A 16,810-nucleotide genomic window follows, 5' to 3' on the forward strand; every position below is an offset into this window, starting at 1 on the left:
ATCTTTAAATTCCAAGGAATTGAAAAAGAAAGTTGGTGGTATCTAGAATGAAAATCAAGTAAAAGGTTTGGTTGTGAATAGAGGAAAAGATAGAGAGAAAGGTATAGACAGAAAAGGTAAATCTAAAACAAAAGGGAAAACTTGCTGAAATTGTGGTCAGAAAGGGCACTTTCGTCAGGACTGTACCAAATTCAAGGATGATGAAAAGATCAACAAATCTATGAATACTGCAAATGTGGTTGGAGATGACTTTGATACTTTTGAAGAAACTGATAATGTTTTTGCAATTACCAACGGTAATTTAATGGATACATGGATCTTGGATTCGGCTTGTTGCTTTCATATATGTCCTAGGCGTGATTGGGTTACAACTTATCAATCTGTTGATATGGGCACTGTACAATTAGGAGATGATTTTTCTCTCTCAGTTGTTGAGATTGGCACAATTCGAATCAAGATGTTTAATGGTATGGTAAGAACACTTGAGGTAAAACATGTCCCTGACATGAAAAAGAATTTGATATCCTTGAGTTTGTTAGATAAGAAGGGCTACAAATATAGTGGCCAAAATGGTGTCTTGAATGTATTTAAAAGAGCCTTAACTATCATGAAGGACAAGTTATCTGGTGACCTTTATTGTCTAGTGGGAAACATAATCATTGAAACTATTTTTGTGGTCTCATCTAATGATCGTGAAGATGATGTAATACATTTATGGCATATGAGATTGGGTCATATGAACGAGAGAGGGATTATAAAACTGAGTAAGCATAGTTTGCTGTGTGGTCAAAAGATTGAAAAGCTAGATTTCTGTGAGCAACATATAGTGAAATTTAGCACTACAACTCATTGAACCAAGAGTGCAGTAAACTACATCCATTCAGATTTGTAGGGTCCTTCTTCGGTGGCTTCAAAAGGTGGATCATTACACATGTGGACCTTTATTGATTATTTTTCAAGAAATGTGTGGACATATCTTCTGAAGGCTATGAGTGAAGTGTTAACTACCTTTTTGCATTGGAAGGTATTGATCGAGAAGCAGACTAAGAAAAGGATCGAGAGCTTTTGAACAAACAAAGGTTTGGAATTTTGCAAAGGTGAGTTTGGTTTATTCTACAAGAATGAAAAAATCGTTAGACATTGCATTGTCGTCAAAACACCACATCAAAGCAGTATTGTAGAATGGATGAAGAAAACACTTCTGGAGAGAGCAAAATACGTGTTCTCTAATGTTGGCCTAACCAAAGTATTCTGGACAAAAGCTATCAACAAGGCTTGCTACTTGGTAAATCGGTCTCCATCAACTGTAATTGAATTTAAGACTCCCAAGGAAGTTTGGTCTGGTAAGCCCGTTGATTACTCTATATTGAGAGTATTTGGTTGTCTTGTTCATGCTCATGTGAGTGATGGTAAACTTGAGTTGAGGGCGACGAAATGCATATTCCTAGGCTATGCATATAAGGTGAAGGGTTATCGGTTGTGGTGTACTGATTGTAAGTTCCCTAAGTTTGTGGTGAGTAGGGATGTTACCTTTGACAAGTTTGCATTACTTTGTGGGATAAAGTCTAGAATTGCAAACACATCAGACCAAGAAGTTGGCAAACAGGTGGAGCTTGAAATCAATGCTCTTGTGACAGTGCAAGATGATAGTGAAATTCAGAATGAATTGTAAGAGTTACAAGAATTGGTATCTCAACGAAGTATTACTTGTATTGATGGTGATTCTGATTCTTATGTTTTATCTGAGGAAGTAGAGATTGATGAGCCTTACTTTTATCATGAGAAAATTACATATGCCGAGTCTTCTAAGAGGATTGAGTCTCTACATTGGGATCAAACATGGGAGCTTGTGAAAACACCTAAAGGTACTATTGAAGTTGGCTTAGTGTGTGAAGGAGGTGCAAACATTAGTCATAATATGGTTGGCTTCTCCAAATCAGATTTTGCTAGTGATCTAGATAGTAAAAGATCTTGAATGAGGTATGTGTTCACTCTCTCAAGGTCTGCAATCAGTTGGAAAGTAGTAGCTGCTTTGTTTACAATTGAAGTTGAATATATGGCTGTGACCGAGGTAGTGAAGGAGGCTTTATGGCTTCGAGACTTGGTTAGTGATCTTTGTTTTGGACAAGAATCTAGATGTGAGATTGTAGTAAAGAAAATAACTACATATGAAAATCTGGAAAATATGCTAACTAAGTCAATTTCAGGGATAAAGTTCAAGCATTGCTTGGACTTGATCGGTGTTCGTAATGCTTAAGGCCATTTGGGGCAGTGACGGTGTCGACAGAGATTGGTTCGTAAGGTGGAGCTTGGTGAATTCAAGCCTAAGGTGGAGATTTGTTAGGATAGTATTGAATTGTGATTTAATTAGGATTGTTTAATTCTAATTAAATTAGTATACCTTATTAAATTAGTCTTTAAATCTAGTTAGACTAGAATAACAATTCCTAATTATATTAGGATAAGGTTATTGTATTTGGTACTATAAAAGAATCCTATGGGGTTAAAGAATACTCATCACCTAAATTTAGAGAGAGTGATTTGGGTGTACGTGGGATAAGGGTTGTGAGTTTAAGACTGTTCTTGTAATCTCTTGATTTTTCTCTTAGTGAATTTTTCTCTATTGCTGTGCCTGTGAACGTAGGTCACCAAAAAATTGAATCACGTAAATTCTTGTGTTCTTGTGGGTGTACTTGGTTTCTTTCTTTCTTTATTCTATTGATTGGGTAAGATTTTTGACAACTCTTTAGAGATAATTCTGCAATTTCCTAACAAGATATATTAGGAAACATTGCCCTTGACTAATTAAGTACAAGGTTTTAGCTAATGAAGAAAGGATATAGAAGCTCACCGGCCATCCTCTCAATTTAATTAGCCAACCATAATCTCCTCTTTGGTAAATTAAGTATTACTTAGTGCAATGACAATTTCACTATACAATAATAATTAACATATATACAAGGTATTTAATTATATATATATTTACGGAATGATCATAATTAAATATAAATATTCGTGGATATATTGAAGAATGTTCAATTGTTTTATTTAAATTAAAAAACAAAAATATGACATAAAAAAGAGATAAAATAATATAACAGCTGTTTAAAGTTAGTCCCTACTAAACTTTATTAATCAGTTTAATTGACGTGTGATTTAAAAAATTCTGAAAGGTGTTAATTACAACAATCAATACTGGCTCAAAGAGGAAAGGTAAAAGAGAATGTGGTGGGGGTTGTGGTCGACAAATAGCTGGAACTGAGTCACTCTCCCCTTTATTGTCCATCAATTTTTGCTTTCATTTCATTGCTAAAGATAATTAAATACTAAGACTCCCACTTCTCATCCACCTTTAGTCCCCCACAAAGAAGACCAACCTATCTTCTTCTTGGATTTCCACCGAAACAGCAATTTTTACAAAAGCCATCCTCTCTCTCTCTCTTTCTTTCACCCATCCTTTTTGTTGTGTTTAACCAGCAGTTACATAAGACAAACATTATTACCTCCTTCGAGTGCGTTCTTTTTTCATTGTTTTTTTGCGAAATTTAGGATTTTTTTTTAAATATTGAGAAGGAAGATTAAATTGAATTTAATTTTTTTGAAAAGAGATATATAAATTTATTATTGAATTTAATATATGTATTAGGTATACATATTCATTCATACATATTGCAATGAGTCACTAAATAAAAAAATTATTCTTTAATATTATTATATATATAGTATAAGCTACCTAACTTTTACCGAATTGGATATCTAAATTTTTAAGTTTTATGTCGTTAGGAAACATCCATAATTTATTTAAAAAATAATGACATATATGCAGATTAGCAATAACCACTTAAAACACATCCTACCAAAAGTTCTGAAGAATTTTCTTTTGGATTTTTTTTTATATTCTCGTGTACCTTATTTGAATTTAATCCAATTAAGCCAAAAGAGAAAAAGACCAATAACGATCATAAGAAATTAATTTTAAGTAAATACTATATATTATATTAAAACAATATCATCATAAGAGACACCTTAATCATTTTTTTTTGTCTTTCTTCTTGCTGATAATTAAATTATCACTAAGTTAAAGGATCATGCTGAAAATGTTTTAGGCACATGATTTTGTTCTCCTGAATTAAAGAATTTCTTATTCATCACATAATTATTAAGTTTTTCAATGCCAACTGGTGCAATTGATCAGTGGAGTTTGACTCCCAAATTTTTTTAAATGAAACTAACTGGAATCTCAATCCATTTATGATGGCTTTGAAGAATTTCTTAATCCTACTTTAGACAAACTTAACAAGGAAATGATATCATGCGTTTGTTGATTAACTCTATTGGACTTACCTACTGAATCAACTTCCTTTATTATATTAAATCAAACAAATCACTTTTAAAGTAATTGAAGCAGGGATTTTACGTCAGGTCGTGATACATTTTTCCATTTTTTAAGTATCTTTATGTTTGGGAAATTTTAACAGTTAAATTAATTTTTTTTTAATTTAAAAATCTTGAGTTTGAATCTTAAGGTAAGAAATTTGTATAACTCAAAATAATATAAACAAAGAAAAAAAACCATTTTGATATTAGTCCTAAAATTTAAAATCTCAATAAGTGATTGGAATAAACTAGATTACCCTTATTTGGCTTTAAATTTTCTGTACAAATATATAAAGGCAGCTACGCTATATATATATATATATATATATATATATATATAAATGATTTTCATTAATGTGGTAAAAGTATTATTAGTTTATTATTAACATAGACCTATGTATATGTTAAACATGATAATTTTTAGTAACATCAAATCATGGTCAGTGCAATATAAAGGTGATATAATAGGAAAAGGTTAGGTAATATATAGTTTCTTATTGTATATGTGATCTTATGATATAGGCTATGACACACGAGTCTTTGACAATGTATAATATGTTTATGGTTATTTTATGGAAAAATATAGTTAAAGAAATTATTTTGAAGTAAAATAATTCTTCAAATAGTTAATTAGTCCCTTAACAGAAAAACAAAATTAAGGAGGCTAACCAACGATTTTAAGCAAGATTAGGTGAGGAAAGGGCCGGCTCTAGGGTAAGGCGAGCAATATTCTCAAAATTTAATAGGTCTTATTATTTTATAATAATATAATTACTTTATATTAAAAATATATAAAAAATAAAATAATTAATAAAATATCTACTTACTCTCTCATGTCTAATAAATATCTATTTTCTCTCACTTTTCACTTTTTTTTTAATTCTCATCTATTTATCTCATTTTTTATTAAAAATATGTAAAAATCAAATAATTAATAAAATAATATATTTTTTCAATTATCTAATTATGTGCATAATGAATCTCAATTTTTTTTTATCACTTCTCAATTTTCACAATGATATTAATTCTCAACTATTTCTCTTATTCCCAATTAACTAACAATAATATGTATTTAATCATTTTCAACTACTTCATTAAAAAAAGTCTCATTTTCTTAATTTCAAAAAAAAAAGCCTCAATTAAATATTTAACGTTAGACCCTTGAGATTATTGAACTGTCTTGAGTGAGGAAGGGGGAGAATTCCCTAGGGTGATGGATAGACTCAAAGTCAGTTTTTTAAAAAATATTATAAATTTATCATTAATTCAAATATTGAAATACATTAACCCTAATAAACAAATTTTCACTGTAAATCTTTTTATTTTTGAGAAAAAGATGACAAAACGTTGGAGTTGGATATGATTTTAAGCTATCATAGTAAATCACCTGACGCACTTAATTCAGGTGCCAAAAAATAAATCCTCCATTGAATCTGGCTTAGATTTTTGACATGCTTATTATCAGTTAGCTGGTGATACAGTACAATGTACACACTTGTCATTTTTCCCAGGTGCTTGCAACTGTCCAAAATTAGGTGAAAGGGCCATTGCTAGCACCTAACATTTAAAACATGTCCATTCCCTGGAATGCTCCAACCATTCAGGAATTCGAGTTTCCTTTTCCTTTCTTGATATGAATTAATTCACTGTATCGACATCCCCGCCACAATGGCTTAACGATTATGACATTATCATGACGTTGATCAGACAACATATACACCATGTAGAGAGCATGCCTATGCTGCATTACTCGTCAAAAAGTTTTCTTCCCATACCAATATCCAGGTTTTTGCCTGACCACGACGACATGGCGGCAAACTATTCGACGGTATGGTTTATGTCAATAAGTATTATATTCCACGTGTTAAATTTTTATAATAGATATGAATGTTGGACTACTAATCATATATAAATCCAAAATAAACTAAATCTGATTAAAAGTATCTCGAATAATGAGTCAAAGTTCCTTGCTTCCTTTCTTATTCTAAATTTGGGGCTCTTTCATCTTTATCCATCAAATGCTATTCGTAATTATCACATATACTTCCATTGTGCATAGTTTGAGAGAAAATTTCAATTTGAAACTTTCTTAATAAGCTACAGTTATGTGAGGTATCTGTTATAAAATTGTAAACGACATATTAGCACGAAAATTGAACATAGAAAGCTAGAATAATTAGGCGTAGCTTTATTTACTTAGGGTCATCTTATAAACAACAACGGAACATGATTAATGAGTTTTTATCACATGGGACGGCTAAGATTTGGTTATTTGACGGTCTACGGTCCACGAGAGGACTGGTGAGAAAGAGCTGGGCATCTTCCTTTTTGGGACATCAGTTTCCTAAACAGCCAAAGGGACAGAAATTGAAAAGAGTAGACGGAAAACAGTGGTTGGGTTCGGTCAAAATTACTAAGAAGGAGAAGACTGAAAGAGCCATCACAAGTGGGTCCAATCCCACTCAAAGGACCCAAGGCCTAGAGTGGATAGCTACTTCAACAAGGGAAAGCGACTTCAGCCTTAGATTTAGCCTAACATAAACAACGGGTCCACTTATAAGTCTTATATGATTTTTATTTCTTATGCTTTTGACACTATTACCTTTTTTTTTTTTTTTGACTTTTTTCGCTATGGACTGTTAAATTTTTTCCATTATTTTCGCCATGGACTTATAAGTCCTTCAAACCTCACTAGAATCTTCTATAAATACCCCCGCACCTTCCTCTCACTCTGCATTGGAGAAATACAAGCTTTTGTACAACACACAAAGAAGAAGTGTGAGACTTTGAGAGATTTTTAGGAAAGAAAGCAAGAAAAAGGAACAAAGAGTGCTTAGAGAGATGGCAACTTTCCCAGTGATCAACTTGGCAAAGCTCAACGGTGAGGAGAGAGCAGCAACCATGGAGAAAATCAAGGATGCCTGTGAAAACTGGGGTTTCTTTGAGGTATCAAAAGCTAGCTAGCCATGTGTTGAAATCTAGCTATACTCTATTCTCCTATGTGATTATTCTACATTTCTCCTCAAGCTTTTGTTAATGTGGTATCTTCATTTCTTTGTGCTGATATCTTTTTCAGCTGCTGAACCATGGGATTCCCCATGATTTTCTTGACTCTGTTGAAAGATTGACAAAAGAACATTACAAGAAAAGCATGGAGCAGAGGTTCCAGGAACTGGTAGCAAGCAAGGCCCTGGAGGGTCTCCAGGCAGAGGTGACTGATATGGATTGGGAGAGCACATTCTTCCTGCGCCATCTCCCTGAGTCAAACATGGCTGAAATCCCAGATCTCGCTGATGAATACAGGTATAGAGGGAGCAAACTACAAGTTTTGTAAGAAGTCAGATGTTCTAGATTCGTTAATACTAATAATATAACAATCAGTCTTCATGGTACTTCTTTAGACCACTATCATTTTTCTCACTAAATTTTCTTTCCTCGCAGCTGACAATGCTGTCCTCCCTTTCATGACCAATGAATATAATATTGCCTGATTAATACCGTCGTTGGCTTTAAATAATACCAACAACTCTCCCATGTAGTCATTGTCTTGGAAAATTGAAAGTCCTCACTTTACCTGACACTTTTGTCCAAATTAAAAAATTGCAGGAAGGTGATGAAAGAATTTGCATTGAAATTGGAGAAACTAGCAGAGGAGCTCCTGGACTTGTTGTGTGAAAACCTTGGAGTAGAGAAAGGATACCTGAAAAAGGCCTTCTATGGGTCAAGAGGACCAACCTTTGGCACCAAAGTCAGCAACTACCCACCATGCCCAACACCAGACAAAATCAAGGGACTCAGAGCCCACACAGATGCTGGTGGCATCATCTTGCTCTTCCAAGACGCCAAAGTGAGTGGCCTCCAGCTTCTTAAAGACGGCGAGTGGATCGATGTTCCTCCCATGCGCCACTCCATTGTAATTAACCTTGGGGATCAGCTCGAGGTATGCACTCAATTTCACCAAAAACTTTAGCCGAATGCTTTTTGCTTTTGGCTCAGTTCTTAGGTATCTCTATCAGAAGAAAAATTAAAACCTCAGATCATGAATTCTTATATATGCAGGTGATCACCAATGGCAAATACAAGAGTGTTGAGCACAGAGTGATCGCCCAAACCGACGGAGCTCGAATGTCAATAGCTTCATTCTACAACCCTGGCAGTGATGCTGTTATCTACCCAGCACCAGCTCTGCTGGAGAAGGAAGCAGAGGAGAACAAACAAGTCTACCCGAAATTTGTGTTTGAAGACTACATGAAGCTATATGCTAGACTGAAATTCCAGGCCAAGGAACCAAGATTTGAAGCCATGAAAGCCATGGAAACAACTGTTCCAATTGCAACAGCATAACAGCTAGAGCTTAGCTTTGACTTGGTGAGAAAAGGATTTTATCTATTCTAAACTTTTTAGTGGTGTGAAAAAAAAAAACGAACCAAAAGAAGTCAGAGCTTACTGTTGGTGTGTGTTAATTTATTATTGTAAACAGCAACAACAACTTCTATTCTACAATAGTACTTTATTATTACGCAATAAAAGGACCGGATTTGTCTCACTGTTTTCCTCTCGAATTTCTTTTTTAATTGTTGTGGTGGATCTCTTAATCTCTTCATAGAAGAAACCAAACAATTCACTTACAAAATTACTTAAAAAGGAATGGTTGGTTGCATGATTTATCCAACCTCTTGCTATAGGTAGGATGAAAAGTAAATGAGTTATTTATGTTATCCATGTCCAGTTTAGTAAACAACCTCACAAACAGATCCAAAACAATGTACAAAAAGCAAAGTAAGCTAGGACCACTTTGGCCAAGCCGGAGTGGGTGACTGAAAGAAGCAACAAATACATATTCCCATTAGACATGCTGGGTTTCCTCATAGATTTCATTAATTGTAGGTCTGAGGTCTTATAATCTTTCCAGAAAAAGTGGAAGCAGAGCAAGAAGATATCAGATATGAAATAAAAAGTAATTTTCATGAATGAACAACCGCCTCTTTTTCACACTCAACCAGCATAGCATACCTGTACTCAAAAGTCAAGTCATGGGATCCTCCAGATTTTTCCTAAGTATTTTATTGGTACAGTTACATCAAGAAAAGTAGTTATAACTGGAAATTTGTTCGAGAAAAGGCAGTTATTTAAATATTGATTTAGCAGTTAGGGACAACATAGAGGCCAGGGAATGCAGCGTCTTTATGTTCAATCCTGATAAGTTACAACTGTTTTGCCTAGAGTGAGATATGGAAGTGGAAAAAGCTGATTTGGATATTAGAATAAGCATAGGGAGAATCTTGTAAGGAACAAACACTGCTGCCGATTCATGACCTGACTTTGAGCATTAGTATGGAACTATAAATATAGATAAACCCTTTTATTTACTAGTTATTTGTATGGTAGAAACCTAATGTTTTAGTATTAAATCAAATTATTCCCATGAATAGGCGTATAAATAATTCAAAGGCTGGCGGCTAAAACCTTAAAAAATCTTGTAACAGGGAAGTCATTAAGCAAGATCATGTAAGGCCATTAATGTATCAGAATAAGATATCATCAACATATGATGAGCGCAGCACAAATAAATTATACACTGATAAAAAAGGGTTTATCAAATAATTTGGTGGTAGAACAACTAACCAAGACAAGTTTTGATCGGTAACCATATCCCCCACCAAAAAAGAAAGAAAACAAATGTTCAATTCTGATTTTTCATTTTTTCCAAACAATCAAACAAAGAAATTAATTTCCAAAACGAACCCACATGAAGAAGCACATGCACCTCCAATACTCGTCAGAGGTACAATTTAAAGAAATGATCATTGTTTCTTTTTCCCAAGTGACCTTCAACTGCAACAACGAGAGGGCCAATATGTCCAATTGTCTGCTATGGAAGTTAGCAATAGAGCTGACCCTATTCCTTTTCTTTGTGGGGTGAGCATGATGGAGAACTTTGTCGACTGGAAGCCAAATTTAAACCATATCTTAGAATAATAATGTTAGGAATGATAGAAGAATCATCATTTCATGATGTTCTACAACATGCTGACAGTATAGCCCACGCAAAATGTAGTTCACAATGTTCTGACATTGTAATTACAATCCACATAAGCATTCAACTAATCTGAGTGGAGCAGTTATAATGAGAGTGTAAAAGAAGAATAAACAAAGAATCCACAAGAGATAAAACATCTTTTTCACTTTTAATGATAATCTGAGTCCTCTCTGAAAGATGGGTGCTAGCTGCAATGACAATCGAGAGAAACAAACGTATTAAAAGCACTTTTTGCGGATCAGAAAAAGCCTCTCAATCGCCTTATCTTTGTTGCAAATGGGATCTATAGGACAATGTAGGGTGAAGTTTCATTGTCTTCTTTTGCAAAAGCAGTTACAGTAGATCTTGCATGCTCAATGAATAGATCTCACATAAAGTCCGTCACCAGGCAGAAATTTAGAACAGGTTCAGTGCATCATGAACTCTCCTCTCTTTTTGTGCCACATCACGGAATGTAGACTAATATTGTTGGAGGAAGAGGTAATCTTTGTAAATAACTTGTTGAAGTACTTATTCTCAATTTGGTTAAATAAGTGGCTAGAACCAGCTGGAAATTGAAGTTTGAAGAAGATTCTCAACACGGGATCGTTTTTAGTTTGCTGCTGATTTACTAAACACTAACGAGTCTTGTAGTTTTAAAACTCTTGTAATTAACATAGTAAAATAAGATGTATGTGTCATTTGAGTCTTTTGTTGTAGGCTTAACAGCCACGTTTACTAGGTAGTGTACTAGGTGATTTAGTTACAGTTACCACAACACAGAAAATAAAGACACGTTGTTTGTGTATGGAAAAATCCTCTTAGATTAAGTCTTCCAAGGCTGAATCAAAGGATTGAATGGTTTTAGGTGATTATAAATACTTGTAAAGTAACTGTTATTGTGAGTGGCTTGTGATTCTCAGATTTGATGTCTTCATCCCTGTTTTCGTTTTCCTCTTTGTTCTTCAAGCTTTCTTCAAATTTCTCCAGAATTAGTTTAGCTTAAAATCTTCTACATGGTATAAGAGCATCATTTCTCAGAGGACCTATGATCAAAATCTTCTACAAAGTCTTCAATTGATTTTCTTGATTCAACCCCATGGCTATAACCGGTTTTAGTGCAGCTGCTCCTTCGATCTTCTCTGGTGATAATTATCCTTTTTGGGTGGTCAAAATGCGCTCCTATCTTAAGGTTTTTGACTTGTGGGATGTGGTCAAGTTTGGTGAGATACCAATACAAAGGCATGCCAATCCTACTTTAGCCCAAATTAAGCAACACAGTGAAGATGTGTCTAAGTGGTATAAAGCCCTTATCTGCCTTCAATTAGCTATTTTATAAGCAATTTTTTGCAAAAATAATGAACTAAGAGGATCCGAAAAAGGTCTGGGATAGTTTGAAGGAAGAGTATCAAGGCAGTGATAGAATAAGATCTATGCAGGTGTTGAATATCTCAAGACAATTTGAGCTGATGAAAATGAAGGAAGATGAAGGCATTCAAGACTATACCGACAAGCTTTTAAAGCTTGTGAATCAACTCAGACAGCTTGTAGAGGAAGTCAGTGACAAAAGAATTGTTAACAAAATCCTGGTCAGCATTCCTGAGAGATTTGAAGCAAAGATCTCCTCCCTTGAAGACTCAAAGGACTTGACTAGGATTTTTGTTAATGAGCTCATCAATGCTTTATTAGCCTAGAAGTAGAGAAGAGCTCTTAGAGGTGAAAACTTTGTTGAGAGTGCCTTAGTGGCAAGAATAAAGGGCTTGAAAGTCAAGGGAAACAACTCAAAAAAAAAAAAATGATGGAAAAGGTAGCAAAGCTAAAGAGGGAAAGAAGGGTAAAGCAACTAACAAGTACCCTCCTTGTCCCAATTGTAAAAAGAGAAATCACACAGCAAAATAATGTTGATACAGGACGAATGTCCAGTGCAGGGCCTGTCAATAGATGGGTCATGTAGATAAAGTATGCAAGGCCATGAAGTTAGTAATAGAAGATCAAGCTGATGTAGCTGAGCAAACTGAGGAGAATGAAGAAGTTCTGATCATGGCTAAAATGGGTGAAGATTCTACCAAATCAAGCATCTGGTTATTGGATAGTGCTTGTTCTCATCACTTGACAGGTAACAGAAATTTATTCTCCCAGTTAGATACTAGTTACAGTTCCAAAGTGAAAATAGGAAATGACGAATTTATAAAAATACTTAGAATAGGGACAATAACTGTAGAGACTGAATCTGGTTTGAAACTTATTCACAATGTGCATTATATTCCTGAAGCAAATCACAACTTGCTTAGTGTTGGACAATTAGCTAGAGATAAGTATGCTTTAGTGTTCGAAGAAAACTGCTGTACAGTGTTCAATCCTTGTGGAGATGAAATATTCACTGTTGAGATGAAAAATGACTATTATCTTGTGAACTTGGCTAAATCTTCCTACATAGCCTTCTATAATGAATATGATTTGTCTAAAATATGGCATAACAGATTAGGTCATGCGAATTATAATTCATTGGCAGTTATGGCTTCAATTGAGTTAGTGGAAGGTTTACCCAAGATAGCTAAGCCAAATAAACTGTGTTTTGTTTGTCAATTTGGAAAACAGACTAAAATGCCATTTCCTAAGGTCAGTAAGGGAAAGAATACTGTGAAGCTAGAACTGATTCACACTAACATTTTTGGGCCAATGAGAACACCATCTTTAAATAGGAGTAAGTACTATATCCTGTTTATAAATGACTTGACTAAATACTGCTGGGTATACTTCATGAAGATCAAATATGAGGCATTGAGAAACTTTAAGAAATTCAACGCACATGCTGAGAATTACTCTAGTATGCAAATAAAAACACTTAGGAGTGACAATGGGAGAGAGTACACTTCAGAAGAGTTCGAGAACTATTTGACAGAATTTGGGGTTCAACATCAACTCACAGTTGCATACAGCCCTCAATAGAATGGGAAAGCTGAAAGAAAAAACAAAACACTTGCAGAAATGGGCAAATGCTTACTCTACCAATTGCATTTACATAAAGAGTTTTGGGCTGAGGTAGTAAATACGTCCAATTACATCTTGAACAAGTAATACGTAAGGGTATTAGAGCATAAAACCCCATTTGAAATGTGGTTTGGATACAAGCCATATGTTTCACACATGAAGTCATTTGGCTACTTGTGTTACTCAAAGATTGGATGAGAAAAGATCCAAGTTTGACTCAAAGGCTAATGCGGCTTTATTAGTTGGCTACAGTGAAGTTTCAAAGGGGTATAAAATCTACAATATTGAAGCTAAAAAGATTAAGATCAACAGAAATGTTAGATTTGATGAAAGACAGTATTAGAATTGGGAAAAAAGAACATCTGATAGCGTGAAGAAAATGATCACTCCAAATAAAGAATCAACACAAGTTAGCTCTAGTGATGACTTAGACATTGAAGATGAATCAAAAGCAGTAAATGGAGCTAAGAGTTTTGAAGATATCTACAGCAGATGCAATGTGGCTATTTCAGAACCAAAAAGTTTTAAAGATGCTATTTCAGATAGTAAGTGGAAGGTTGCTATGGACATTAGTTGATAAACCTGCTGACAAAATGTGATTGGAGTTAAGTGGATTTATAGGACCAAATTAAATCCTGATGGTTCCATAAATAAGTATAAAGCTAGACTAGTGGTCAAAGGGTATGCTCAGGTGTATGGGGTTGATTACTTGGAAACTTATGCTCCTGTGGCTAGACTTGACACAATAAGAATACTTGTAGCACTGTCAGCTAGAGAAGAATGGAAGCTATTTCATCTAGATGTCAAATCAACTTTTCTAAATGGGTATTTGACTGAAGACATTTATGTAGATCAACCCGAGGGATATGAACAGTAGAACTCTGAATGTAAGGTTTGTTGTCAAGCCCGATCTTATAAAATACTTGCCATGTCATTCATGTGATTGACAATATGCTTGCATACTTGGAAAGCCCAGAAAAATCGTCAAAAATCGGTGGTGTACCTAGCGGTGCAACTAAGTTGAATTAAGCCTCGAACTAGTCCAAATAGAGATTTTAAGATGAAATTGAGAATTTTAAATCCCAGAATGACTTAAAATGGTAATTCAGAATTCGAGGACCGATTTGGAGTTAAATTGGAATTTTTATGACCTTGGAGTAAAATGGTCATTTTGCCACATGAGGTTAAGACGTGAGTGTTGGATGAAATTTTTTGACTAAGATTGATCATTTGGAGTATAATTTGAGTTTGAGAAGTGAAAAATTTTAATTTTGACATTTTTCGAGCATAGGGGTAAAATAGTCATTTTGCCACCCTAGGGGTAAAATTGTAATTTTTCACACCTAACACTTGTCATGCCCATGGATTTCAGCCATTAACATTTTACATTGTGGATAATTGAAACATTTTATATGGTGGAGAGAGATTGCTTAATGGATAAGTGTTACACATGAACCAATGAAAACATGCCATGTGTCAAGCTTGGATTATTCTAGAATTTCCTTGTAAAATCTATTTAAAACTCTCTTAGTCTCACCCATATGGCCGGCCAAAGCATGAAGTGAAGAGGAAAGGAAAGAACACAAACCCTAGGTGGGAAAATTGAAGAAAAAGTGTGGGATTTCAAGGGATTAAGCTAATAAAGGTAAAATTTTGTGATTTTATCTTGTGATTTACACTACCCATGCTTTTTTTTTTTTGTCATTTTCCATGCTTAGAACTCAAGTTTGCATGATGAACCCATGCTGGCCGAATTTGAGAGGAGAGGTTTTGAGCATTGGTTTTGCTAGATTTCAAGCTAATTAAGTATTTTTGGTTGTTTGGTAATGGAAAGTATGAAAATCTAGCAAGGAATCACTTTGTTTTTCACAAACCCACAAGAGGCTGAATTTTCTAGGGAGGATATTGAGGCTAAAATTGATGATATTTCATGATATTTTGGTGGTATTTAATGATTGGTGAGGCTAGAAATTTAATGAAAAATTTTGGCATGAAAATTCAAATTTTTACCTAATGTATAGACATGTGTGATTTATGGTTCGGACTGATAAATTGAATCATATTCACAGTCATTGAGGTATTTTAAGTATAATTGGAGTGTAGAAAGTGAAAGAAATCGATTTGGAGTTAAATTGGAGGTTTTAGACAATTACATCGAGAATAGTGCGAATTACGTCGAATACTGTATTTAAACAGCTATTTGGACATTTTACATCACATTTCGTGCATTCATATAGATTTATAGAGCCTAAAATAGTTTATGATAAATTGACACAATTTATTGAAATTCGTGTCACGTATGATGTATAGGTGGTGAGCCCTCTAACAAGGGTAAAGAGATTGTGCCCGAAGATCGAGAATAGGAGTATATCAAACTCATAGTATTGTGAGTAACCTTACTATCGTCTTAATTATCTAAAGTGATTTTTATCCGATTTTGTGATTTTATGAAAAATGAGTTTAAATGGTAAATCTTTATGTTTTATAAATAAAATGTGTTTAAACGAAATGATTTTATAAATTGTCTTGAAATGAAATGATGGCTTTGAAAATAGAGTAATTGGAGACCACTTGATGTGTTATAAATTTATGGTTCTAATTGATTGGCTTATGATAATATTGGCATGACTGGTTGAATTGGTAAATGTGCTGAAAATGTATGAACTGTTGATTTACCTTGAGAGACTGTAAAATAAAATAATTGTCATGTCATGTTATCGCAAATTTTATTGTATGGTGGGATAAGCTTGCTATAGTGGGCGGGTTTCCATAGACCAGCCTATTAGAGGGGCACGGTAAATCCCGTTATATCTTACCTCAGTATGAGGGAGCGAGTGGATAACTCCTTAGGCTAATACTTTTAGAGTACACTTCACGCCAAACCACCACGTGAGGGGGAACTTAGTCAACGCCAAGGAACGGTTATGTTTTCAAAATAAAAACATGATTTATGCGTACATAACTTTTTAACAGCCTTGGCGGACTCGGTTTGGGATAACCCTAGATCAAGGTATCCCTGATAACTAAGTATGAGAATGTTTTTGGCACGAGCCAAAGCTTTTAAGAAATTCATAAGCCATGTTGATTACTCGACTTATATGAATTGATTTTATTTGGTTGAAATGACCTGAAAGGTGATGAATTATAATATGTTAAACTATTTTATCTATCTCAATTTACTCGATTTTAGATATTTTAGATGATATTTGTTTACTCACTGGGATTATATAATCTCATCATCCTTATTTCCACCCATTTCAGGCTCAGGATAGTATATAGATAGCTGATTCATCGAGGACCACCGTTGGATTTGCATCCTCCAAACTATAGATTCACATTCTTTCTTACTTTTGGTTGCTCGTGGGTCCACGTGTCACTGTAAATTAAATCTTATGCTTTGGTTATTTGTATTACAGTATATAT

At 34.3% G+C, this 16,810-nt stretch overlaps 2 protein-coding genes across 2 annotated transcripts; both read left to right on the plus strand.

Moving 5' to 3' along the window:
- The first annotated feature begins 220 nt into the window (after positions 1 to 220).
- Positions 221 to 1,975, plus strand: LOC148764540 (uncharacterized). The gene is made up of 2 exons (XM_088805403.1): positions 221 to 703; positions 1,748 to 1,975. Exons 1-2 carry the CDS (start codon positions 221 to 223, stop codon positions 1,973 to 1,975), a joined length of 711 nt encoding a protein of 236 aa, XP_088661529.1.
- A 5,120-nt stretch (positions 1,976 to 7,095) lies between these two features.
- EFE (ethylene-forming enzyme) lies at positions 7,096 to 8,923 on the plus strand. Its single transcript, XM_007049121.3, has 4 exons — positions 7,096 to 7,323; positions 7,454 to 7,680; positions 7,984 to 8,317; positions 8,437 to 8,923. The coding sequence occupies exons 1-4, from the start codon at positions 7,219 to 7,221 to the stop codon at positions 8,719 to 8,721; spliced, it is 951 nt and encodes a 316-aa protein (XP_007049183.1). The 5' UTR covers positions 7,096 to 7,218; the 3' UTR covers positions 8,722 to 8,923.
- The last annotated feature ends 7,887 nt before the right edge of the window (positions 8,924 to 16,810 follow it).

The sequence above is a fragment of the Theobroma cacao genome, chromosome 1 (assembly GCF_053813885.1).
Source record: "Theobroma cacao isolate CCN51 chromosome 1, ASM5381388v1, whole genome shotgun sequence".
Taxonomy (NCBI): domain Eukaryota; kingdom Viridiplantae; phylum Streptophyta; class Magnoliopsida; order Malvales; family Malvaceae; genus Theobroma; species Theobroma cacao.